The 25,639-nt window shown below is 54.3% G+C and overlaps 1 protein-coding gene across 1 annotated transcript in view; it reads left to right on the top strand.

The window, feature by feature from the left end:
* The window catches only part of LOC144812403 (glutathione S-transferase P 1-like), an 88,339-nt gene that overhangs the window by 43,175 nt on the left and 19,525 nt on the right, over nt 1–25,639 (top strand). Inside the window, exons 3-5 of the mRNA XM_078673938.1 lie at nt 17,999–18,111; nt 19,230–19,317; nt 19,667–19,770. Coding sequence (XP_078530064.1) covers nt 17,999–18,111; nt 19,230–19,317; nt 19,667–19,770 — 305 coding nt within the window. The remainder of the gene's footprint in view (nt 1–17,998; nt 18,112–19,229; nt 19,318–19,666; nt 19,771–25,639) is intronic.

Raw genomic sequence — 25,639 nt, 5'->3', positions numbered from 1 at the left:
TAACTTGTGTATTTGTAAAGCGCACTTTCGCCCCAACCGGGATATCTTGGCGCTGAATAACAGATGTTTCTTGTTACCCAACGGTACTCATTTTATCGACCTCAGATGTATGAAAGGCTGAGTGGACCCGCCGGGATTTGAACCTGTGACCATGAGGTCGAAGACAGGCCCCTGCAGTGGATGCATTAGTCCACTGAGCCATCAGGCCTAATGTGGGATCATTTCTGATTCTGAGTCTCTTATGACCACTTTCACATCTGGCTTAAGTTCCTGAGTCTTGGTTTGGATTCCTTTAGATTTCCATCATTTTCCCAAGTGAAGTTTAGGGTGAAGACACTATGGGCCCGATTCACAGAATGAACTTAAGACTCAATGATAAACTTACTACTATTTTGGTATTCACAGAATGCACTTACTACTTTTGTTATTCACAGAAGTTAGGATTGTGTCTTAAGTCTGTCTTAAGTCTGTCTTAAGACAAACTTAAGACAAAATCCTAACTACTGTGAATAACAAAAGTAGTAAGTGCATTCTGTGAATACCAAAATAGTAGTAATTGCATTTTGTGAATAGCAAAATAGTAGTAAGTTTAGGATTGAGTCTTAAGTTCATTCTGTGAATCGGGCCCTCTAAGTCCCAGAGTTCAAGGGAGCTTAGCAGCTCGTCAATCCCGAGACTGGCACAACAACATTGGAACCCCAAAACCTTTGAAAACCCAAGGTTGCCAGTGACTATTGGTGATCCAGGAGCCGGCCCCTGAACCAGGAGGCATACCCCAAAATCAACCATCCAGTTCCAGTAATGTGTACCTTGGGAATGTCTCCCTATAAATTACTCAGGTTTGATTTGAGTCATATCAGGAATTTTGTGTTACGCTTGTTACGTGAAATTCCTGAAACTATGCCATCACGCCTCTTCACATAGTAACCAGCCATGTGCTGTCAAATTTACTGTGAATAGCGCAATTTACAGCACAAGCACGGAAACAACAGAGTGTGAGGGCCCGATTCACAGAATGAACTTAAGACTCAATCCTAAACTTACTACTATTTTGGTATTCACAGAATTAACTTACTACTATTTTGGTATTCACAGAATGAACTTTGTTAGAAAGGCGATCCCGGGGGAAGCAGAAGATGTCTGACTGACCACCCCTAGGTCCACCCCTCCTTCTCGGAAGTGGCCGAGCGTTGTCGAGAGGCCTCCGGTGTGAGGGCCCTCTCCTATAATCGTACAGCAGAGCAATCACACCACTACAAATGGACACCACACAAGGATAAGTTCTTAGGCTTTATCAAGAATAAAGGGTCGATTATCTTCGGTAATATGTACAAGCGGATCGAGGGATCCGTAAAGTCTCGTAACAGGGAACAGGGTAGCGGGACAGTCTCAGTACCTGTTGGGCGAAGGGATACCCTGCGCACAGCTCTCAATCCTCGAGCTGGGGGGTTCCGAAGGGTCGAGCCGCGGCAGCGCCAGCAGGACTCGAGGCAGGTTCGGTGAGGATAGGCCGCGGCAGCGCCAGCAGGCTCCAAGGATGGTTCAGCGAACGATGGACCGCGGCAGCGCCAGCAGGCTCCAAAGATGGTTCAGCAAAGATGGGCCGCGGCAGCGCCAGCAGGCTCCAAAGATGGTTCAGCTAAGATGGACCGCGGCAGCGCCAGCAGGCTCCAAAGATGGTTCAGCTAAGATGGACCGCGGCAGCGCCAGCAGGCTCCAAAGATGGTTCAGCTAAGATGGACCGCGGCAGCGCCAGCAGGCTCCAAAGATGGTTCAGGGTTCAGAGTAATGAGGTCTTTACGGGGTCAGCCGCGACAGCGTCAGCAGGGCTCTCGACTCCAGGATACAACTGGCGTCCTACTCCAGGGCTGGCCCAGATATAGGACTGGAGTCCTTTGATGTCCGGACCGTCGCGCCTGGGGGCCAGAGGGGCCGGGAGGGTGGTGTCCAGACACCCAGCAGGGGGGTGGAGCCAGCGCCCAGGGAGGCCGGAGGGCGATCGATACCAGGCGTCCGGGGATGGCTGGAGGGCCATCGAAACTCCCCTCCTCTTGGATTCGTTGAGTGGCCACTCTACCTCCTGGGAGGATCTTTGTGCCTCGATGTCGGGGCTTCGCTAGGGCCTTGGCCGGGGTCGGGCTGAGGCCACGTGCTCGGGACGTGATGGGCCCAAGATGGAGTCGGGCCTGAAATGGGGGTCTGGCGTGGGCGCCGGACCGGCAGCGTTGGGGCGTGCAGGGTCCACCGTGTTCCCGGGGAGGAGAGCCGGGGTTTGCCAGGGTGGCGGCTCCTGTCGGTAGTTCGTGTGGGGTTGTGCCAAGGGGCGACCGTGGCTCGATGGAGGGCCGATGTCGGCCTGGGCCCGCCATGCGGGAGAGGTAGGACCACGCCATGCGGCCGGGTCCAACACACGTCCCCTCCAGCTGAAGGCAGGGGAGAGTCACCCATCTTCTTGGGGGTTCTCCTCGCCGAGGCGGAAGAACCGGGACAGGCCATCAGCATTGGCGTGGTCGTTGCCGGGGCGATGCTCCACCGTGAAGTCCATCCCTTGCAGGGAGATGGACCACCGCAGCAGCTTCGGGTTTTCGCCACGCATCTGCATCAACCACCGCAGGGGCCGGTGGTCGGTCTGTACCCGGAAGTGGGTGCCGAAGAGGTAGGGCCGGAGTTTCTTTAGGGCCCACACGACGGCGAAGGCTTCCCTCTCGATGGTGCTCCATTGTTGTTCTCTAGCCAGCAGGCGCCGACTGACGAAGGCCACGGGAAGGTCGACTCCCTCAGGGTCTACTTGTGAGAGGACCGCCCCAATGCCGTGCTCCGAGGCGTCGGTTTGGACCACAAACTCTCGGCGGTAGTCGGGGGCCTGGAGCACAGGGGCAGTGCACATGGCAGTCTTTAGTGTCTCGAAGGCTGCTTGGCACTCGGAGGTCCAGTGCACCTTCTGTGGTAGTCTTTTGGAGGTCAGTTCTGTGAGGGGCCCCACAATGCTCCCATAGTCCTTTATGTAGCGCCGATAATATCCAGTGAGCCCCAGGAAGGCTCGGACGGCTGTCTGGGTGACCGGGGGCTCCCAGGCCTGGATGGCGTCAATCTTTGGTTAGAGGGGAGCCACCTTGCCGCTCCCTACTTGGTGCCCCAGATAGGTCATGGACCCTTGGCCTATCTGGCACTTGCTGGCTTTTATTGTCAGTCTGGCCCATCGGAGGGCCGTCAGGACCTTCCAGAGGTGTGTCAGGTGTTCGTCCCAGTGGAGGCTGTATACCGCAATATCGTCCAGATATGTGGCGCTGAACTCTTCTAGCCCCGCCAGCACTCTATTCACTAGTCTCTGGAAGGTAGCCGGGGCGTTTTCCATGCCAAAGGGCATCACTTTAAAGTGGAAGTGACCGTCGGGTGTCGAGAAGGCAGATCGCTTTTTGGGCACCAGGGGTGAGGCCGATCTGCCAATACCCGGCCGTGAGGTCGAAGGTGCTGAGGTACCTGGCGGCCCCCAGGCGATCGATCAGTTCATCTGCCCGGGGGATGGGATGGGCGTCGGTCCTGGTGACGGCATTCAGCCCCGGTAGTCGACACAGAACCGGAGCTCCGGGGGTGCGCCGGGGGCGGCGGCTTTAGGGACCAGGACAACGGGACTGGCCCAGGGACTGTCCGAGGATTCGACTACCCCCAGAGCTAGCATTTTGGCAACTTCGGACTGAATGCAGGCCCGAACTCGGTCGGGAACTCGAAAAGCCCGGTGTCGTACAGGCGGGCTGTCCCCAGTGTCTACGTCGTGGACACACCACCGGGTGACTCCGGGAGTGAGGGAAAATATGTCTGAAAATTGCCCCAGCAGCTTCCGGCAGTCTTGGTGCTGTTCTCGGGTCAGGGTAGAGGAGAGCGTGACCCCTTCGACGGAGCCGTCCTTTTCGGTGGTGCCCAGGAGATCTGGTAGGGGCTCGGAGTCGTCTTCCGCTCCGTCATCTGTAGCTAGCAGCAGGCTCAGTTCAGTGCGGGCAAAGTGAGGCTTGAGCCTGTTGGTGTGTAGAACCCGGAGGAGGTTCCGGGGGGACTTCATGTCCACCAAGTAAGTGACGGGGCTTTTGCGCTCCACCACTTTGAAGGGCCCCGTCCATTTGTCCTGGAGGGCACAAGGTTCGACCGGGGACATGACCCAGACCTGCTGGCCCGTCTCAAACTCGATGGACGAGGCGTTCTGGTCATACCAGCGTTTCATCTCCTCCTGACTGGCCTCAAGGTTGGCCTCGGCAAGTTCCCGGAACTTCCGAGTCTGGTTGCGGAGGGTCAGGAGGTACCGGTAGACATACGGTGGAGCATCTCGGACAGCCGTCTCCCAGCCTCCTTTGACCAGGCTGAGGGGACCTCGGACAGGATGACCATACAACAGTTCGAAGGGGCTGAACCCCAGGGACTTCTGGGGCACCTCTCGATAGGCAAACAGGAGGCAGGGCAGCAGTACGTCCCATCTGCGTCGTAGCGGCTCTTCTAGGCCCTTGATCATTCCCTTCAGTGTTCGGTTGAACTGTTCTACAAGTCCATTTCCTTGGGGGTGATACGGGGTGGTGAACTTATAGGTGACCCCGCACTGTTGCCACAGGGACCACATATACTTAGATATAAAGTTTGTGCCCCGATCACTCACGACCTCTCGGGGGAAGCCGACTCTGGAGAAGATCCCCATTAGCGCTCGGCCCACCACGGGGGCCGTGATGGTTCGGCGGGGGATAGCTTCTGGATAGCGGGTGGCATGGTCCACCAGAACGAGGATGAAGCGGTGTCCCTGAGAGGTGCATAGGTCCAAGGGCCCCACTATGTCGATCCCCACTCGCTCGAAGGGGGTGGTTACCAAGGGGAAAGGTTGGAGCGGGGCTTTGATTTTCCCCCCGCTCTTCCCGCTGGCTTGACAGGTCGGACAGGTTCTGCAGTGGTTGCTCACATCGTTGCGCATTTTCGGCCAGTAAAAATGGGTCACCAGACGGCTGTAGGTTTTGTCCTGCCCCAGGTGCCCAGCGAGGGGCACGTCATGTGCCAGGTTCAAGAGGAAGTCTCTGAATCGGAGGGGGACGACCAGCACTCGGCTGGCTCCCAGTTCGGCAATCTTCTGCTCACTGTAGAGGAGGTCGTGGTCCCAATAGACCCAGTGGGACCCCGATGGGCCTCCGGCGGCTTGTGTGGCGGCTTGTTTTCGGATTCCCTCGAGGGAGGGGCACGTTTTCTGTTCTTGACGGAACTGTTCGCGGGTGGGGCCACCTTCTTGACCGCCATTGGGCTAGTTCGGGAAGGTGGCCGAGCTCGGTGAGATCTTCATGGCTGGGCCCCTGCGGCTCGAGTTCTGGCCCGGCGTCCTCGGGGACGGCGGGCGGCGGAGGTGTGGGCCACTCCGGTTCTTCAGGCGGGGTGGCTTCGTTCGGGGCGGAGGCCTGGGCAGCCATGAATCGAGTGGTCGCGCAGACCCACTCGGGAAGGCCTAACATCCCCAGATGCTCTCTCCGCTCGACATGGGCCCAGGGGGAACTTTCCAGGTCGTTCCCGAGGAGGCAGTCCACGGGGGCATCGTCCCGGACGGTCACCTTCAGCATGCCCGACACCCCTCCCCATTCGAAGGGGATACGTGCCATCTGGCACAAGCTCTCGGAGTTGTCCGCCGACCGTACTGGGTACAGGACGTTGGGTAGGATTTGTTCAGGGGTCACCAAATGGCAGCGGACTGCCGTTACGCTGGCTCCCGTGTCACGGAGGGCTTCGGCTCGGTGTCCATTAATGGTGACTCATGGCGGTACTTCTGGGTGTTGCCTGGGATCGGGGCTCGGGGGATCATGTCTCTTTCGCCCAGGCATGCCAAGATCATAGCGGCGGGTTCCCACTCGGCCTGCTCGGGGTCGTCGTCCTCTTCCTTGCCTCTTTCTTCACCCAGGGCGGCGACCGCGATCTGGCGGTTTGGAGGACCGGTGGTGCCGGGTCGTTGGTTCATCGGGCAGAGGGGGTCATTTGCATAGTGACCAGGCCGCTGGCAGATAACGTTCGAGCGAGGCCCCGGTCGTGCTGGAGGGGCTCCCCTTCGGCCCAGGGCTGGCGAAGTGGAGGTAGGGGAGGACCCCGTGGGGGCGTCTCGGCCCCGGCTCTGGCCTCCTCCGCCGCCTCATGGTCGGTGGTTCCCCGGGGATCCCCGGCCGTAGTCTCCCATCGGGCTCCGGGGGACTCGGGTACTCACCCATCTATCAGCCTCGACAGTGAGTTTTCGTGGCTCTGTCAGTTTGCTGTCGAGGAGATGCTGCCGGAGTCCGATGAAGCAGTTATTGGAAAGATGTTCCCATATAATGAGGTCGACCAACTGCTGGTAGGTGGTGACATGACTGCCTTCGATCCAACCCTCGAGGGCTCTGCTATAAAAGTTTACGTACTCCACCCATGTGGTACCGGGGATCTTTTTACAGCCTCGGAATCGCTGCCGGTACATTTCGGGGGTGAGTCCGTAGCGAGTGAGTAGGGCGGTTTTCATGTGTTCGTACGAGGTCATCTTGGCATCGGGAAGCTCTAGCAGGGCGTCCCTCCCTTCGTTGACGAACTTCCCCCACAGGCCGGCGCCCCAGTCCTTGAGGGGTACTCGATGGGCGGTCATGGCTACTTTGTAGGCTTTGAACCACTGTTGGATGTCGTCGTTTTTATAGTACTCTTTGACGACATACTTGGGGATGTGCACCTTCGTGTCTACAGGAGGGGGCGAGGTCTTGCCCCAGGAGGCGCTGGCCTCGTTCGTTTTGGCCTTGATTTCTAGTTCCTTTAAGCCACGCTCGTGCTTGAACGTGAGTTTCTTTTCTTCGAGGTCTCTTTGTTTCTCCTCCAGGTCTCCTTCCAGCCGTAGCTGTTCGATGGCTATTTTTTTCTCTGCCAGCTGTAGTTCTCCGTCTAGCCGGAGTCGGGCGAGCTCCAATTCGTGGAGCCGGTTCCTCTCTCGTTCTCGGGCGTCTCCGTGGGGGAGGCCCATGTCTAGGTTGGCGGGTCTTTCCCCACCTGGGGACGCGTCGGTCTCTGGGCGTCCGTTCGGGCCCGGGTTATCTTCATTCTGGGGTGGCGTGTCTCCGGCTTCCACCCATGCTTGCAGGGCCGATTTAAAGTCTTCCTTGGTACTTAGGCCAGTGGTAGCGATGCCCAGGTCTTTGCAGAATTGTTTCAATTCTTTATGACTGTACTCTTGTTAGAAAGGCGACCCGGGGGAGGCAGAAGGTGTCTGACTGTCCACCCCTAGGTCCACCTCTCCGTTGAGAAGTAGCCGAGCGTTATCGAGAGGCCTCCTGGGTGAGGGTCCTCTCCTAGGATCGTACAGCAGAGTAACCACAACACTACAGACGGACACCACACAAGAGGATCAGTTCTTAGGCTTTATCAAGAATAAACGGTTACTTGTTCTCAGCGTTATCTACAAACAGATCGAGGGATCTGGAAAGTCTCGTAAATCACGGACAGGGTAGCAGGACAGTCTCAGTACGGGAGCAGGAAGGGATACCCTACGCACAGCTCTCAATCCTCGAGCCGGGGGGTTCCGAGGGATCGAGCCGCGGCAGCGCCAGCAGGCTCTCAGGATGGTTCAGCGAGGATAGGCCGCGGCAACGCCAGCAGGCTCTCAAGATGGTTCAGCGAGGATAGGCCGCGGCAGCGCCAGCAGGCTCTCAAGATGGTTCAGCCGCGGCAGCAGGCTCTCAAGATGGTTCAGCGAGGATAGGCCGCGGCAGCGCCAGCAGGCTCTCAAGATGGTTCGGCCGCGGCAGCGCCAGCAGGCTCTCAAGATGGTTCAGCGAGGATAGGCCGCGGCAGCGCCAGCAGGCTCTCACGGTATCTTCAGGTTACGGGAGGTGAGTTTGTCTGGTGTCGGCCGCGACAGCGTCAGCATGGCTTCCAGTCCAGGATAACTACCGTCCTACTCCGGGCTGGCCCAGATATAGGACTGGAGTCCTTTGATGTCCTGACCCTCGCGCCTGGGGGTCAGAGGGGCCGGGATGATGGTGTCCAGACACCCAGCAGGGGGGTGGAGCCAGCGCCCAGGGAGGCCGGAGGACGATCGATACCAGGCGTCCGGGGACGGCTGGAGGGCCATCGAAACTCCCCTCCTCTTGGATCGGTTGAGTGGCCACTCGACCACCTGGGCGGATCTTGGTGCCTCGATGTCTGGGCTCCGCTGGGGCCTGGGCCGGGGCCGAGGCCACGTGTTCGTGACGTGGTGTGTCCAAGATGGCGTCGGGCGCGGCCTCGTGTTTAGGCCGTGGTTCGTGGTGGTGGTCCGGGTTGGTAGCCGGACTGGCAGTGATGGGGCGTGTAGGGTCGGGCAGAAGGGCTGCCCGTGGCTGGGTGGAGGGCCGATGTCGTTTGGGGCCCGCCATGCGGGGGGGGGGATAAGGCCACGCCATGAGGCCGGGTCCAACACGCGTCCCTCCCAGCTGAAGGCAGGGGAGAGTCACCCATCTTCTTGGGGGTTCTCCTCGCCGAGGCGGAAGAATCGGGACAGGCCGTCAGCATTGGCGTGGTCGTTGCCTGGGCGATGTTCCACAGTGAAGTCCATCACTTGGAGGGAGATGGACCATCGCAACAGTTTCGGGTTCTCTCCCCGCATCTGCATCAGCCACCGCAGGGGCCGGTGGTCGGTCTGTACCCGGAAGTGGGTGCCAAAGAGGTAGGGCCGGAGCTTCTTTAGGGCCCATACAACGGCGAAGGCTTCCCTCTCGATGGTGCTCCATCGTTGTTCCCTGGCCAGCAGCCGCCGGCTGATGAAGGCCACAGGATGGTCAATCCCTTCGGGGTTAACTTGCGAGAGGACCGCCCCAATGCCGTGCTCCGAGGCGTCTGTTTGGACCACAAATTCTCGGCTGTAGTCGGGAGCTTGGAGCACAGGGGCGGTGCACATGGCAGTCTTTAGTGTCTCGAAGGCTGCTTGGCACTCGGGGTCCAGTGCACTTTCTGCGGTAGTCTTTTGGACGTCAGTTCAGTGAGGGGCGCCACAGTGCTCCCATAGTCTTTTACGAAGCGCCAATAATATCCGGTGAGCCCCAGGAAGGCTCGGACGGCTGTTTGGGTGACCGGGGGCTCCCAGGCCTGGATGGCATCAATCTTTGGCTGGAGGGGAGCCACGTGGCCGCTCCCTACTTGGTGTCCCAGATAGGTCACGGACCCTTGTCCTATCTGGCACTTGCTGGCTTTTATTGTTAGTCCGGCCCATCGGAGGGCCGTCAGGACCTCCCAGAGGTGGGTCAGGTGCTCATCCCAGCGAAGGCTGTACACTGCAATGTCGTCTAGATAGGCGGCACTGAACTCTTCTAGTCCGGCCAGCACCTTGTTCACGAGTCTCTGGAAGGTGGCCGGGGCGTTTTTCATGCCGAAGGGCATCACCTTGAAATGGTAGTGGCCATCGGGGGTCGAGAAGGCCGAACGCTCTTGAGCTCCAGGGGTGAGGCCGATCTGCCAGTATCCGGCCGTGAGGTCGAAGGTGCTGAGATATTTTGCGGCCCCCAGGCGATCGATCAGTTCATCTGCCCGGGTAATGGGATGGGCGTCGGTCCTGGTGACTGCATTCAACCCCCGGTGATCAACACAGAACCGGAGCTCTGGGGGTGTGCCGAGGGCGGCGGCTTTAGGGACCAGGACAACGGGACTGGCCCAGGGACTGTCGGAGGGTTCGACTACCCCTAGGGCCAACATCTTGGCCACCTCGGTCTGGATGCAGGCCCGGACTCGGTCAGGCACGCGGTAGGCTCGGTGTCGCACAGGCGGGCTGTCTCCGGTGTCGACATCGTGGACACACCACCGGGTGACCCCCGGAGTGAGGGAGATTAGATCCGCAAATTGTCCCAGCAGTTTCCGGCAGTCTTGGTCCTGTTCTGGGGTCAGGGCCGAGGAGAGCGTGACCCCTTCGACGGAGCCGTCTTTCTCGGTGGGGCTCAGGAGATCTGGCAGGGGTTCAGAGTCGTCTTCAGCTCCGTCATCGGTCGCTAGCAGCAGACTTAGTTCAGTGCGGGCAAAGTGTGGCTTGACCCGGTTAGCGTGTAGAAACCGGAGGGGGTTCCTGGGGGACTCCATGTCTACCAGATAGGTGACGGAGCTCTTGCGCTCTACCACTTTGAAGGGCCCCGTCCATTTGTCCTGGAGGGCACAAGGTTCAACCGGGGACATGACCCAGACCTGCTGGCCCGGTTCGAATTCGATGGATGAGGCGTTCTGGTCATACCAGCGTTTCATCTCCTCCTGGCTGGCCTCAAGGTTGGCCTCGGCAAGTTCCCGGAACTTCCGAGTCTGGTTGCGGAGGGTCAGGAGGTACTGGTAGACATCTGGCGGAGCCTCTCGGACAGCCGTTTCCCAGCCTTCTTTGACCAGGCGGAGGGGGCCTCGGACCGGGTGCCCATACAACAGTTCGAAAGGGCTGAACCCCAGGGACTTCTGTGGTACCTCGCGATATGCAAACAGGAGGCATGGCAGCAGGACATCTCATTTGCGTCGAAGCGGTTCTTCGAGACCCTTGATCATTCCTTTCAGTGTTCGGTTAAACCGCTCTACAAGTCCATTCCCTTGGGGGTGATAAGGGGTGGTGAATTTATATGTGACCCCGCACTGTTGCCACAGGGATCGCATATATTTGGATATAAAGTTCGTGCCCCGATCACTCACGACTTACCGGGGGAAGCCGACTCTGGAGAAGATCCCCATTAAGGCTCGGCCGACTACTGGGGCCGTGATGGTTCGGAGGGGGGTGGCTTCCGGATAGCGGGTGGCATGGTCCACCAGGGCGAGGATGAAGCGGTGCCCTTGAGAGGTGCGGGGGTCCAGGGGCCCCACTATGTCGATCCCCACTCGTTCGAAGGGGGTGGTGACCACGGGAAAAGGCTGGAGTGGAGCTTTGACTTTACCCCCGCTCTTCCCGCTGGCATGACACGTCGGACAGGATCGGCAGTGATTACTCACATCGTGGCGCATCTTCGGCCAGTAGAAATGGGTCACCAGGCGGCTGTAAGTTTTGTCCTGCCCCAGGTCCCCGGCGAGGGGCACGTCATGGGCCAAGTTCAATAGGAAGTCTCTGAATTGGAGGGGGACGACCAGCACCCGGCTGGCCCCTAGTTCGGCAATCTTCTGCTCTCTGTAGAGAAGGTCGTGGTCCCAATAGACCCAGTGGGACCCAGAGGGGTCTCCAGTGGCTTGAGTGGCGGCTTGTTGTCGGATTCCCTCAAGGGAGGGACAGGTTTGCTGTTCTTGACGGAACTGTTCGCGGGTGGGGCCACCTTCTTGGCGCCATTGAGCTAGTTCGGGAAGGTGGCTGAGCCCGGTGAGGTCTTCCGGGCTGGGCCCCGGGAGGTCGGTTTCATGGTCGGCGCCCTCGATGACGATGGGCGGTGGAGGTGCGGGCCACTCTGGTTCTTCTGGCAGGGCCTCTTCGTTCGGGGCGGGGGCCCGGGCGGCCATGGATCGGGTGGTCGCACAGACCCACTCGGGAAGGCCTAGCATCCCCAGATGCTCTCTCCGCTCGACGTGGGCCCAGGGGGAACTTTCCAGATCGTTCCCGAGGAGGCAGTCCACGGGGGCATCGTCCCAGGAGGTTACTTTCAGTATGCCTGACACTCCTCCCCATTCGAAGGGAATACGGGCCATTTGGCACAAAGTCTCGGAATTGTCCGCTGACCGGACCGGGCACCGGACGTTGGGGAGGATTTGCTCTGGGGTCACTAAGTGGCAGCGGACCGCTGTCACGCTGGCCCCAGTGTCACGGAGGGCTTCGGCCCGACGTCCATTGATGGTGACCCATTGGCGGTACTTCTGGGTATTGCTTGGGATCGGGTCTCGGGGGACCATGTCTCGATCACCCAGGCATGCCAACATCATAGCAGCGGGCTCCCACTCGGCCTGTTCGGGGTAGGTGTCTTCTTCTTCGCCGCCTTCGGTTCCCAGGGCGGCTGCCGTGATCTGGCGGTTCGGGGGGCCGGTGGTGCCGGGTCGCTGGTTCATCGGGCATAGGGGGTCGTTAGCATAGTGACCTGGTCGCTGGCATCTGTGGCACGTAACATTCGGTCGGGCCCGGGTCGGTCTAGGGGAACCCCTCCTCTGCCCAGGGGTGGCGAAGTGGAGGTAGGGGAGGACCCCGTGGGGGCGTCTCGTCCCCTGCTCAGGCCTCCTCCGCCGCCTCGTGGTCGGTGGTTCCCCGGGGATCCCCGGCCGTAGTCTCCCCTCGGGCTCCGGGGGACTCGGGTGCTCTCCCATCTATCAGCCTCGACAGCGAGTTTTCGTGGCTCTGTCAATTTGCTGTCGAGGAGATGCTGCCGGAGTTCGATGAAGCAGTTGTTGGAAAGATGTTCCCATATAATGAGGTCGACCAACTGCTGATAGGTGGTGACCTGGCTGCCTTTGACCCACCCTTCGAAGGCTCTGCTGTAAAAGTTCACGTACTCCACCCAAGTGGTACCGGGGATTTTTTTACAGTCTCGGAATCGCTGTCGGTACATTTCGGGGGTGAGTCCGTAGCCAGTGAGGAGAGCGGTTTTCATATACATCTCGGTATCGGGAAGCTCTAGCAGGGCGTCCCTCCCCTCGTTGACGAACTTCCCCCACAGGCCAGCGCCCCAGTCCTCGAGGGGTACTCGATGGGCGGTCATGGCGACTTCATAGGCTTTGAACCACTGTTGGATGTAGTCGTTCTTAAAGTATTCTTTGACGACATCCTTGGGTATGTGCACCTTCGCATCCATAGGTGAGGGCGAAGTCTTGCCCCCGGATGCGTTGGCATAGTTCGTTTTGGCCTTGAGTTCTAGTTCTTTTAAGCCGCGCTCGTGCTCGAGCATGAGTTTCTTTTCCTCGAGGTCTCTTTGCCTTCGTTTCTCCTCCAGGTCTCCTTCTAGCCGTAGTTGCTCGAGGGCTAGTTTTTTCGTTGTCAGCTGGAGTTCTCCGTCTAGCCGGAGTCGGGCGAGCTCCAATTCGTGGAGTCGATTCCTTTCTCGTTCTCGGGTGTCCTCGTGGGGAAGGCCCGGGTCTGGATTCGTGGGCCTCTCCCCCGCTGGGGTCGTGTTGGTCTCGGGTCTTCCGCTTGGGCCCGGGTTATCTTCATTCTGGGGTGGCGTGTCACCGGCGTCCACCCAGGCTTGTAGGGCCGATTTAAAGTCCTCCTTGGTGCTTAGGCCAGTGGTAGCGATGCCCAGGTCGTTGCAGAATTGCTTTAATTCCTTGTGACTGTAATCTTCCATTTTCTCTTTCTGGAATTCTGTAGTCGGTCTTGTTTCTTGCGTAGTCATGGTCGTAGTGTGTTTTTCTTGGTAGTGAGTGAATCACTCTCTGTACGATCTGCGTCAGCTCGGATCCCGTCGCTTGCCACCAATGTTAGAAAGGCGACCCGGGGGAGGCAGAAGGTGTCTGACTGTCCACCCCTAGGTCCACCTCTCCGTTGAGAAGTAGCCGAGCGTTATCGAGAGGCCTCCTGGGTGAGAGTCCTCTCCTAGGATCGTACAGCAGAGTAACCACAACACTACAGACGGACACCACACAAGAGGATCAGTTCTTCGGCTTTATCAAGAATAAACGGTTACTTGTTCTCAGCGTTATGTACAAACAGATCGAGGGATCTGGAAAGTCTCGTAAATCAGGGACAGGGTAGCGGGACAGTCTCAGTACGGGAGCAGGAAGGGATACCCTACGCACAGCTCTCAATCCTCGAGCCGGGGGGTTCCGATGGATCGAGCCGCGGCAGCGCCAGCAGGCTCTCAGGATGGTTCAGCGAGGATAGGCCGCGGCAGCGCCAGCAGGCTCTCAAGATGGTTCAGCGAGGATAGGCCGCGGCAGCGCCAGCAGGCTCTCAAGTTGGTTCAGCGAGGATAGGCCGCGGCAGCGCCAGCAGGCTCTCAAGATGGTTCAGCGAGGATAGGCCACGGCAGCGCCAGCAGGCTCTCATGGTATCTTCAGGTTACGGGAGGTGAGTTCGTCTGGTGTCGGCCGCGACAGCGTCAGCAGGGCTTCCAGTCCAGGATACAACTACCGTCCTACTCCGGGCTGGCCCAGATATAGGACTGGAGTCCTTTGATGTCCGGACCCTCGCGCCTGGGGGTTAGAGGGGCCGGGATGATGGTGTCCAGACACCCAGCAGGGGGGTGGAGCCAGCGCCCAGGGAGGCCGGAGGGCGATCGATACCAGGCGTCCGGGGACGGCTGGAGGGCCATCGAAACTCCCCTCCTCTTGGATCGGTTGAGTGGCCACTCGACCACCTTGGCGGATCTTGGTGCCTCGATGTCTGGGCTCCGCTGGGGCCTGGGCCGAGGCCACGTGTTCGTGACGTGGTGTGTCCAAGATGGCGTCGGGCGCGGCCTCGTGTTTAGGCCGTGGTTCGTAGTGGTGGTCCAGGATGGTAGCCGGACCGGCAGTGATGGGGCGTGTAGGGTCGGGCAGAAGGGCTGCCCGTGGCTGGGTGGAGGGCCGATGTCGTTCGGGGCCCGCCATGCGGGGGGGGATAAGGCCACGCCATGAGGCCGGGTCCAACAACTCTTCCATTTTCTCTTTCCGGAATTCTGCAGTCGGTCGGGTTTCTTGAGTAGTCATGGTCGCAGTGTTTTTTTTTTGGTAGCGGGTGAGTCACTCTCTGTACGATTTGCGTTGGCTCGGATCGCACCGCCTGCCACCAATGTTAGAAAGGCGATTCCGGGGGAAGCAGAAAATGTCTGACTGACCACCCCTAGGTCCACCCCTCCTTCTCGGAAGTGGGCGAGCGTTGTCGAGAGGCCTCCGGTGTGAGGGCCCTCTCCTATAATCGTACAGCAGAGCAATCACACCACTACAAATGGACACCACACAAGGATAAGTTCTTAGGCTTTATCAAGTATAAAGGGTCGATTATCTACGGTAATATGTACAAGCGGATCGAGGGATCCGTAAAGTCTCGTAACAGGGAACAGGGTAGCGGGACAGTCTCAGTACTTGTTGGGCGAAGGGATACCCTGCGCACAGCTCTCAATCCTCGAGCTGGGGGGTTCCGAAGGGTCGAGCCACGGCAGCGCCAGCAGGACTCGAGGCAGGTTCGGCGAGGATGGGCCGCGGCAGCGCCAGCAGGCTCCAAGCATGGTTCAGTGAACGATGGACCGCGGCAGCGCCAGCAGGCTCCAAAGATGGTTCAGCAAAGATGGGCCGCGGCAGCGCCTGCAGGCTCCAAAGATGGTTCAGCTAAGATGGACCGCGGCAGCGCCAGCAGGCTCCAAAGATGGTTCAGCTAAGATGGACCGCGGCAGCGCCAGCAGGCTCCAAAGATGGTTCAGCTAAGATGGACAGCGGCAGCGCCAGCAGGCTCCAAAGATGGTTCAGGGTTCAGAGTAATGAGGTCTTCACGGGGTCAGCCGCGACAGCGTCAGCAGGGCTCTCGACTCCAGGATACAACTGGCGTCCTACTCCAGGGCTGGCCCAGATATAGGACTGGAGTCCTTTGATGTCCGGACCCTCGCACCTGGGGGCCAGAGGGGCCGGGAGGGTGGTGTCCAGACACCCAGCAGGGGGGTGGAGCCAGCGCCCAGGGAGGCCGGAGGGCGATCGATACCAGGCGTCCGGGGACGGCTGGAGGGCCATCGAAACTCCCCTCCTCTTGGATTCGTTGAGTGGCCACTCTACCACCTGGGAGGATCTTTGTTCCTCGATTTCGGGGCTTTGCTGGGGCCTTGGCCGGGGTCGGGCTGAGGCCACGTGCTCGGGACGTGATGGGCCCAAGATGGAGTCGGGCCTGAAATGGGGGTCTGGCGTGGGCGCCGGACCGGCAGTGTTGGGGCGTGCAGGGTCCGCCGTGTTCCCGGGGGGGAGAGGTGGGGGTTGCCACGGTGGCGGCTCCTGTCGGTAGTTCGTGTGGGGTCGTGCCAAGGGGCGACCGTGGCTCGATGGAGGGCCGATGTCGACCTGGGCCCGCCATGCGGGAGAGGTAGGACCACGCCATGCGGCCGGGTCCAACACACTTACTACTTTTGGTATTCACAGAAGTTAGGATTTTGTCTTAAGTTTGTCTTAAGACAGACTTAAGTCAGACTTAAGACAGACTTAAGACCGACTTAAGACAAACTTAAGATAAACTTAAGACAGACTTAAGACAGTCTTAAGACCGACTTAAGACCGACTTAAGACAGACTTAAGACAAAATCCTAACTTATGTCTGTCTTAAGTTTGTCTTAAGTCTGTCTTAAGTCTGTTTGTCTTAAGACAAACTTAAGACAACATCCTAACTTCTGTGAATACCAAAAGTAGTAAGTTCATTCTGTGAATGCCAAAAGTAGTAAGTTCATTCTGTGAATACCAAAATAGTAGTAAGTTTAGGATTGAGTCTTAAGTTCATTCTGTGAATCGGGCCCTGAGTGTCCGGTGTTCGTCGTGCTCATGTTTTAATGCGTCCCGTGACAAAAATTGATGAAAGGATGCATTTCACTCTGAAAGATAGCAAAACATGATGGATTTGTATTTAGTGGAATTAGGCTTAATTTGGCTGTAATTTTGCATAATTACACAAAAGCTAATTATGCATATTAACCACCCCCCTCCTCTATATGCCGCCCACTTTTGAGTGTGCAGGACATTTCTAGGCAACCCGCTTTTAAGTGTGCACAACTTCTACACAACTTCTACTTGTCAGAACCTTACAAATCATGAATAATTCATAATTACATATTTTATTAGTTTAAAACTTAAGAGTTATCTTCGATAAATAAATAATTAGTGTATACATGTTTTTATCCAAAATTACCTCATGCTAATTAAACACAATTTAACATAACTGTTAAGTAAAAATAAAATTGCTGGTGTGGGTAGTATTATTTTATGTTTAAAAATGACTATTTATTAAATAAATACATGTATGTATTTAAATCATTTAAAAACATTAATTTTATAACATAAATCTGCGTCAACATTTTATTTTATTAGTTCTAGGGTAATAATAAGTATTTTTAAATTTATTTTCTATTAAAGTTTCCATTTCTTTCTACATTTTTAAATTTAAAAACTTTAATATTTTTTCCTATATTTTTCCCAAAGGGACATCTTGACCATGGCGGCAGACATCACCACCACAGTGTGGGAGATCTTCACTTAAATGTGAAAAGTTGCTAGCAGTAAATTCAGCCTTAGATGTCTTCATCCCCTGGACTGAGGTCTACACTTAGGTGTAAATCAACACTCAGAAATGGTGAACAGTGAAAAAGTGTAGGCTTACACCTAGCTACAAGAGTAAATATACATATAAGTAAATCTACACACACAGACAGAAAGAACAAAGACAGGAATTATGAGGCCTATTAGGATGGTGGGCAGACGCATTGCTGCGGAGCTGGGACCGTCCGCCATATGTGCTCCGGTCCCGCCCGCCGTATTAGGATGCACCGCCACCATTTTGGGCTTCCTAGACCGTCCGCCAGGCAATCGGGACAATCTGGCGGTGGGAAATATCCGTTCGATGGTGTTCCTTCCGCCATCATAATCGGCCCCTTTCATATTAAATGAAACATCAATTTGCAGTTAGTAATTTGTTGCAAAACAATAGCATCAGTTTAATTTAAATCTGATTAAAAAGGGGAGTAGTAACATTCAGAGAGATTCCTTCTTTCCTGTGATGAGCTATGTGCGGAAAATAAGAATTCTGTCATAAATTTCTCCATTCTTCTGATCACTGTTCATTTTAGAAAACCAGATCAGAAGTACAAAACACCAGTTCTCTTATTCGTTGTTTAAACAACAACTGTAATTATGCTCTGTGAATTACCTTTCACCTCGGCTGCTGGCAGTCGACAGTATGAGTCACTACTCCACTGTAATACATTATTACAGTTGAAAAGCTACATCATTTGGTTATTACAGGTGACTACTGTTGTGACAACTCAATTGTAATAAGGGAATTAGGGCGGGGTATTAATACAAGGATTGCAGGTTTATTTATCTCCCCAGAGCTGCGCATGTTTATCCCCACGTGCGATGATTTGTAAGGTGGTTGTAGTTTACTAGCTCTTGTGTCTCTCTTTCCCTCCAGGGCGGACGGAGACTATGCGGCTCCTGCTGGCAGACCAGGGCTGCCAGTGGAAGGATGACTTTTTGTCCATTCAAGACTGGTATGCTGGAAAGGTTGAGCTGAAGAAGACAGCGGTGAGTATTTATGATTCTGGATTTGGTTCCTATTACGCCTCTCGCTAAGGCCAGTCCTTTTATAAGGTGAGCCAGTGGTGGACTGAAGGTGAAGAAATGGTGGTCTTCTGAACTGGGACAGGAGCTGGGGTAGTTGGAAGACAGTTCTCTTTCTAATAAGGTGTCATGTAAATGTAAATGTACATGTATTTATATAGCGCAAATCACCGACACGTTATCTAAGCCCTTGCTTAGGGAACCCGTCCTGGTATTCCCCTGTAAAATAACCCGGCAGGGTATCCACAAGGTGAAAGATAGGCATCCCGCCGCGAGGGGCCGTAGTGGAGATTAAGCAAGCTGTTGCCCAGAGTCGCAGAGTGTGACCCCGTGAGTTGAGTAGGCACCGGAGCGAGAATTATCGAGTCTGTGGAATTTTAGAACCCGAGACCCGCCGAGGCGGGGAATCGAACCCTGGTCCACGGCCGATCTCAGCTTCCGGGTCTGCCGCCTCTAACCACTGAGCCACACTTGCCTGGAATGTTGGAACCAAAATACTCTGTTTAAGGAGGGGACGTTTGCCCCCGCTGGGCAGTGCTAAGTGCACACTTACCCAATGGAGGCTTGGTAAATGGCCTTTAGGTTTGAAGGTTCTTGCGATGATAACCCTTAGAAGACAGAGAGTCACCTTCTGTCAATGTACGTTGTTGTTTTTGCAGCTACGCCAGATCTAGGAGCTGCAGCGTCCTCTAGCGTGAATGCCCCGTTGAGGGTGGACAGTCAGTTCGGGGTACCTCAGTCTCGCGGTTAAGGCAGGTGAGACAAAGGCTGCATGGATGGCTTGTCTGGACATTGCATTGCACTCTGAGACTGTCCCATATACCCCTGGCTCTCACAGATGGACAGGGAACCCAGGCATCCTCGCCTCTTAGGCTAGGTGGTTCTATGAGGTGAACATTGATAACAAGACACATAGGTACTCATGGGGCGTTGACGCTGGGGATGTCTCAAGTTATCACCAGGGGCTGATCGGCTGAAGCTCTATCGATCATGCTCTACCCACCAGAATCCTTTCAGTAGGGCTGTAAGATCCATAATGGGCCCAATATATTTACTCTCTCTTCTTTCTCCTCATTTTTCAGGTATTTGGACAGTTACCCATGCTCGCTGATGGTGATTTTAACCTGTTCCAGTCCAATGCCATCCTGCGATATCTGGGGCGCAAACACGGTGAGCACCATACAAGGATTTGTGTGGTACGAACTCACGGTTGTGTTTGGGAAATCCTTTCTTTTGGTAGACATAAGCAAGGAGTGAGGTGGAGTAGATGTGACTGAGAGGGAGTCGAAGGTCTCACAATGCTCGTTTCAATGAAATTCTCAGTGTCTCTGGAGCGGTGAAGCCCGCAATGCACCAGGGTTCAACAAGGGGAAGGTTTCGAATCGACCCTACCGTGCTCATAAGACACTGAACGAGCATAGACTGATTGTCAACCCAGTTATATGGCTGTATGACAGTTCCTGCCCATTGCACATGTATCCCCCAGTCCAACCTTCTAAACCCCTCTGCTTCCCTCCAGATCTCTACGGGAAGAACAACAAGGAAGCTGCGCTCATTGACATGGCCAACGACGGGTTGGAGGACCTGCGACTGAAGTTTTACAAATTCTTTTTCTATGAATGGGTAGGTTTTGTCTTTATGTTTACTACTGTAGTGTAGTTCCTATATTCCCAATAGGCTCTGCGCGTTAGAATAATATATCCTATAGATGTGTCGTAGGACTTAGGTCGACTAGGTCTCTATCGAATGTATTAAACTTAATTGTGAGTGCCAGCTAGCTCAGAGGTCACTAGAAACTTTCTCGAATAAACAAGAAGGGATTCGTTTTTCACAACCACATAAACATGACAACTTTGTTTCCCCAAGATAAAACGTATCTTCAGAGTCGTGGAAATGATAGATAGATATTTTACTCAGTCATTCGTGCATGCTTCGTTTAATCAGAGGTGCAGAGAAAATAGAGAGACGGGCGTTTTCAATAAAAGTATTTATTGAACAGTCTTCTTTCTCATGTAGATGAAATGAACCGCTACAATCGTAATATTGGCTGTAAAGTATAATGCGTACAGCAAGAAGAGTATTATAAAATAATACTGTAAAAGCATGGTATGGTTTCTAAGCCATAAAATACATACATAAATAACAAAGACTAAAAGTACTCAACTGGTGCTTCTAAAATACGCCCACCCCGGTGTTCCTAACCTAGGTCTAGTACGAGGGAAGAAGTAAGTGAGGTGTAGCCTAAGTTTAGTATTCTTTGCCAAGAATATCTCCAAGAATTCTCTAAGGGTCTAATCAGCTCCGTACCTTGGTTTAGAATGAAGGAGGTCTTGTATCTCTCTCTCAGGACTCGATTTCCCAGCAACCCGCAAGGGTAGCCTGGAAACACTGGAGCTGGATTCTCAGCGAGAGAAAGGCAGCCTCTCTGTCAGTGTGTCAGCTGGAGGGTCGGCTTCCTTCGGCACTTGCTGTAGCGTGCTGCGTCGGGAAAGTAGATAGTCGAACTGCTCCAAACCGCTGTGTGTTTGCTAGGGCAAGTGTAGGCATATTTATACCTTGAAGGTGCCTTGTTTGACGTAAAGTCGGACATAATAACGTCATCAAAGAAACCAGAGGGAATGGTAGTTCTTTGAAAACTCCATGATTTCTAGGACAAGTCAATATTCAAGCAAGGGGATGTCCCTGACTGCTGAAGCCGAGTTTTCCAGGAAATCGTTGTGGCTTTTTGGAACTAGTGGAAGTATCCATGCCTGTATTTGGACTGGATGGGCTATGTCTAAATGTGGTTATGATTTCTATACCTATATAAGGGCAATGGGAATTGTACCTATATAAGGGCATGAATCGGTAAATTACGCTTGGATTCTAAAATGCTACACAACACTACAAGATGGCCGCCAGAGAGCTGGGTCCTTCCCTTTAAGGGATCAATTTATAGCACCAAGAGAGAAACCAACAACTATCTTTAGAGGAAGGTAGCCTATTGGAAAACGGGATGATTTCCTTCCAAATCGATCCTCAATACGAGAAAAAAGACTGATGAGGGGAGGAGAAAGGAGGACAGAGAGAGAAATAAAAAAAAGAGAAGGACAAGGAGAGACAGTGAATAAAAAGCAGAGAAGCAAAGCACAAGCCAACATGGAGCAGTTAAAAAAGACCTGGAGACCTTAAGTAGTCAAGAAAGAGACAATGTCAGAGGGTGAGAGAGAAAGAGAGTCTAAAAGTGAGAGAGGGCTGTATGGGGGTGCTTTAGCACCTCCTGCATCCTTAGTTCCAGGACCACTGAAGAGAGTGAGAGCAAGAAATAGAGATCTGTCCCTAGATACTCTGTAGACAAAGAGACCCTGAGAATAAGACCCAGTAGTTCTTCAAAGTAAAAACAAATGTTTACTGAGAGTTGTATTGTAAAGGGAAGGACTTCAGTTATTTCCCTGGCTGTCCTAAAGTGGTCTGCTGATTAGTTGTGTATCTCTGTAAGCCCCCACAGGTTTGCTCAAAGTGCAGAATGAGCGGCAGAATGAAAAGAGGGAAAAGGAGAGGAACTGCTTTCTGCTCAGTAGAGACGATACTCTGCAACCAAAAATCAAGCAGGATTGGATTAAATGTGCAAGACCCGTCGATCAAATCAATTTTCAGCCTGCTGAAACCCAGCGTACACTAGCGTGTTGACAACTCAGCCTTTTCTCAATTTATTATTAGATCAATTCATCCAATGTGTCTGATTTCGGTCTGTCACTCCAGGTAGAAGCTAGTTTGACGTACTTAGCATTCTATCTGAAAGTATTTTGTTATGCCAGTATAGAGCCTTCCCTCCAAGAACTCTTAATTCATGATTCCTCACATAAGAACTCTTTTACATGTGTTAAACTCCCGGAGATAGAGACTTCTAGCCCTAGATTCCTTACCTTATAACGGCCCCCAGGTGTCAGACTAAATCCGCAAAATCTTGAGCAGTACCGCTGCGGACCAGTAGGTGGCATTGAAAGGCTCTGTGTTGGCGCCGTAGTCGTCATCCCAGCCAAATATGACGTGCCCGGTGTCTATCTAGAAGCCACCCCTGCATCCTGACATCAGTTCATTTCTTTCTGCAGGGGCGGCTCTAGGGTCATGGCGGCCCTGGGCAGGGAGCATAGGTAGGGGGCCCCGGAAGAGGGCGTCCGGGCGGGGCGGAGCGCGGAGGCCAGTGAAGAGGGAGGGGTCAGGGTGTTTGGAAGTGGAACAGAGCCGGAGGACGCCAAATCCCTGCCAGGGGCCGCGACGCACATATGTATCCATCCTCAGAGGATTATTATATTAAGGATATATATTGGCGTGGTGGCCCCTGGGGTTTGGTGACCCTGTGCAGGTGCACAGCTTGCACATGCCTAAGGCCGCCACTGCTTTCTGCGCCAACCATGCGGATCCAGAAGAGCTAACGTGGTCAGTTTCTGATCGCTTTTTCAACATTTTGCCGAAGCTTTGCATCATTTTCCTCCCAGTGTGCCTTAGGATGTCCCCTAAAAATGATTGAGTTTTACACCTTGTGGGGTCTTTCACAACCAAATGTCTGTGACGGACTCCTATCTGGCTTGCCTGTAGTACTTGGAGCTGAACCACGACTCCAAGAGTGTCCCAAATCCTCACCGTGAATCCAAAGGTGATTCAGGAGCAGGAGTTGAAGCGACAGGCCACTCGACATCAGAAGACGCTGCACCGCTCCAGTTCCCGGTCACGTTGAAGGTCGCGGGCCTGCTCTTGGGGTCCTTCCTGTAGGTCATCGTCGCAGTTGAAGTCATCGTCGGCCCCGCTCCTGCACTCTACCTGTGGAGCCCGAGCATATGTCCACTCCATGCCTCCTTGAGTTTCCTGGAGCCCGAGCAACCCCAACCAGCTCAAAAAGGTTTATGAAGCCATGAGCCTCATATTTGGGTGGCCTGACCCTTCTGGAGTGCATTTGTGCTTCACTGGACTCCTGCCGGCAGGTTTGCCATTGGTATCCGTTAGGCCCTCTGCATTCATTCAAGGATCAAAAATCCATGACCCTTCATTGGGGTTCAGCCCTGCGTTGACATTCCCAGTGCCTTTCGGCAGTGCCAACCCTATTGTCATTCCCAGGTCCGATACGGAGGTGGTCTGCCATCACTCGATATCGATGCTGGGTCAGACAGGACTCCAACGACTGTCCAGGTCGGAGACTTTGCCTCCTTTCTTTGGCAGGCCCCTTGGGGATATTGACTGGGGGCGATTTGAAAATACTTATGGCTACCCTGATGCCCATGATGACTCATTGACCCATTTGGATGGTGACTACTGTTATGAGGAGCGGCTCCCACCAGTGGCCTGCACACCTCAACAGACACTAGCCTGGTGTGACTATGGAGGATGGGGCTTTCTTTGCTATGGTGGTGTGGAGGGTGGCCGAGGTCCGCAGCCTCCAACTACCCTCATTGGAAGTCGAGAACAATGTCTTGACTGAGGTGCCTTAGGCAGGGGGGTAAACATCGTTTACAATGCGGTGTTTACACCGCAGTGCCTTTACAACGATGCCATTGCAACACAAGTCGTTACTAACACTTGCGCTGGATGGCGCTGTTGATTAAGGAATGTTGTAATTTTATATTCCAACACCTTCCCTACTGTTACGTGGACTGGTGTTGGAATATAAAATTCTAATATTCCAAAATCCGCGCCCTCCAACACAAGTCGTTGTAACGACTTGCGTTGTAATGCCCGCGTTGTCAAGTACCGCAATCTTTTAGATCGCGTTGTACTGACATACATCCAGCAGGGGTATCCCACACAGAAGCCCCCTGCCCTTCAAAGAAGCCCTCTCTGATGTCCGGCTCTGGGCCTGGGCCATGCACTGCACAGGCACCCTTGTGCACAGCACGATTGCATGTCACCACTTTCCTGCTCCAGGGCACCCAGCGTTCCTCACCAGGCACCCCACCCCTGAAAGAATGTAGGTGCAGGCTTCCACCTCTAAAGTGAATCCCAGTGTGCTCCCTACTACTCCAGTGAATAGAGAACACAAGAGGTTGTATACCTTTGGGAAGAGGATTTTCTCTTCTCGTAGCTTTGCACTGCGTTCGGTGAACACTGCGTGCATCTTGGGCAGAAATAGCCACACTGTGTGCGACTTAGTTGTGCAAGTGCTACGTATGGTCTCTCAGGAGGCCTGAGCTACCCTGAACCCGGCTGATGGCACAGCAAAGTTCACCATCAGATGTGGGCAGGACACAACAGATCGCTGGTAAGGGCAATTCCTTTGTTGGTGTCCTTCCGCCACCACGCCTGGCTGAGATCAACTGGCTTTTCAGAGGATTTCCAGCCATCCTTTATGGACATGCACTTTGATGGCACACACGACGAAGCCCATTCAGCGATTGAGTGCTTCAGGCAGAGAAGGGTCACCACCCGGTTGTTAGGGCTCGCTATGGCCCCTCGCCAGCCTCTCTCTTCCTTTTGCTTCTTCTGTGGCTATGATAGGGGGTACCAGCTGAAATCTTTCCAGCAAAGCATCAACAGCCAACAGGCTTCCCAGTCTTTTCGTGGCTGCTGATATGGGTCCCACAAGTCCTGTGGGAATCAAGGCAAGAGATCTTCCCAGGACACAGCCCTGTGGCAGCCCCATCAAATCTCTTTAGTGTGCCCCACAACAACACAGGCAGCCAGTTGAAGGCAGGATCTGGCACCACCTGCCCCAATGGAAAGCCATAACATCAGACGAGCGGGTGCTCCAAATTGTCCAGCAGAATTACGCCCTTTCACTTCTAGAAACCGAGCCACTCCTGCCACCATACTCAAATTGGCCGATGGAATAAGACTAAGTCTGGGTGGTGAACTCCGCTCCGTACGCAGAGTTTGCAGAGATTTCCGTCTTGCATTGCGGTGCTTTTTCCTTGCTCGCGTTCAACGTCAAGTTGGCAAGTGCGAGCGAGAAAAATCCACCAACCGGTGAGATTTTTCACCTCCCAGCGAGATTTCTCAACGCAGGCGGTCAGATTTTTCATTGAATGCTTTGATAAAGCAACTTTACATGTTAAAAAAGCATATAACCAATTCACAAAAGTGACCTTTGAAATTGAAAAATATCAGGCAGCGAGAGAGGTGATGATTTTGGGGTCCTTCCTAACCTAGGGGGGAGGACCAAGCAGATGCCTTGAACACAAAGAGCATATCATGCTGAACGATTCAGTGGCCGTCCCATCCTCCTAGGACCACCCCAAGCAAAGTTATTATGGGTAAAAATAGAATTCCAACCAAAGGCCCTGCAAAGCATTATGGGATGAGATTAGCAGTGGGCTTTGAATAATATAGTATCCAATATCAAAATAATTCTACAAAGAGCTGCAGTTCACCTAGTCGTTACTAGATGTCCCTCACGAGTCAAATGCAAAAGCATTGAAACCCTTTCATGAAGCTGCAGTCCAGCTCTTTGTAGAATTGATAGGAGCAGACCTTCTCCACGCTGGACTCCACCCTCAGGAAAGAAGAGTCTCTTATCAACTAG

Source organism: Lissotriton helveticus, chromosome 1_1, assembly GCF_964261635.1.
Source record: "Lissotriton helveticus chromosome 1_1, aLisHel1.1, whole genome shotgun sequence".
Taxonomy (NCBI): Eukaryota; Metazoa; Chordata; class Amphibia; order Caudata; family Salamandridae; genus Lissotriton; species Lissotriton helveticus.
This window is presented reverse-complemented; position numbering and strand designations above follow the sequence as displayed.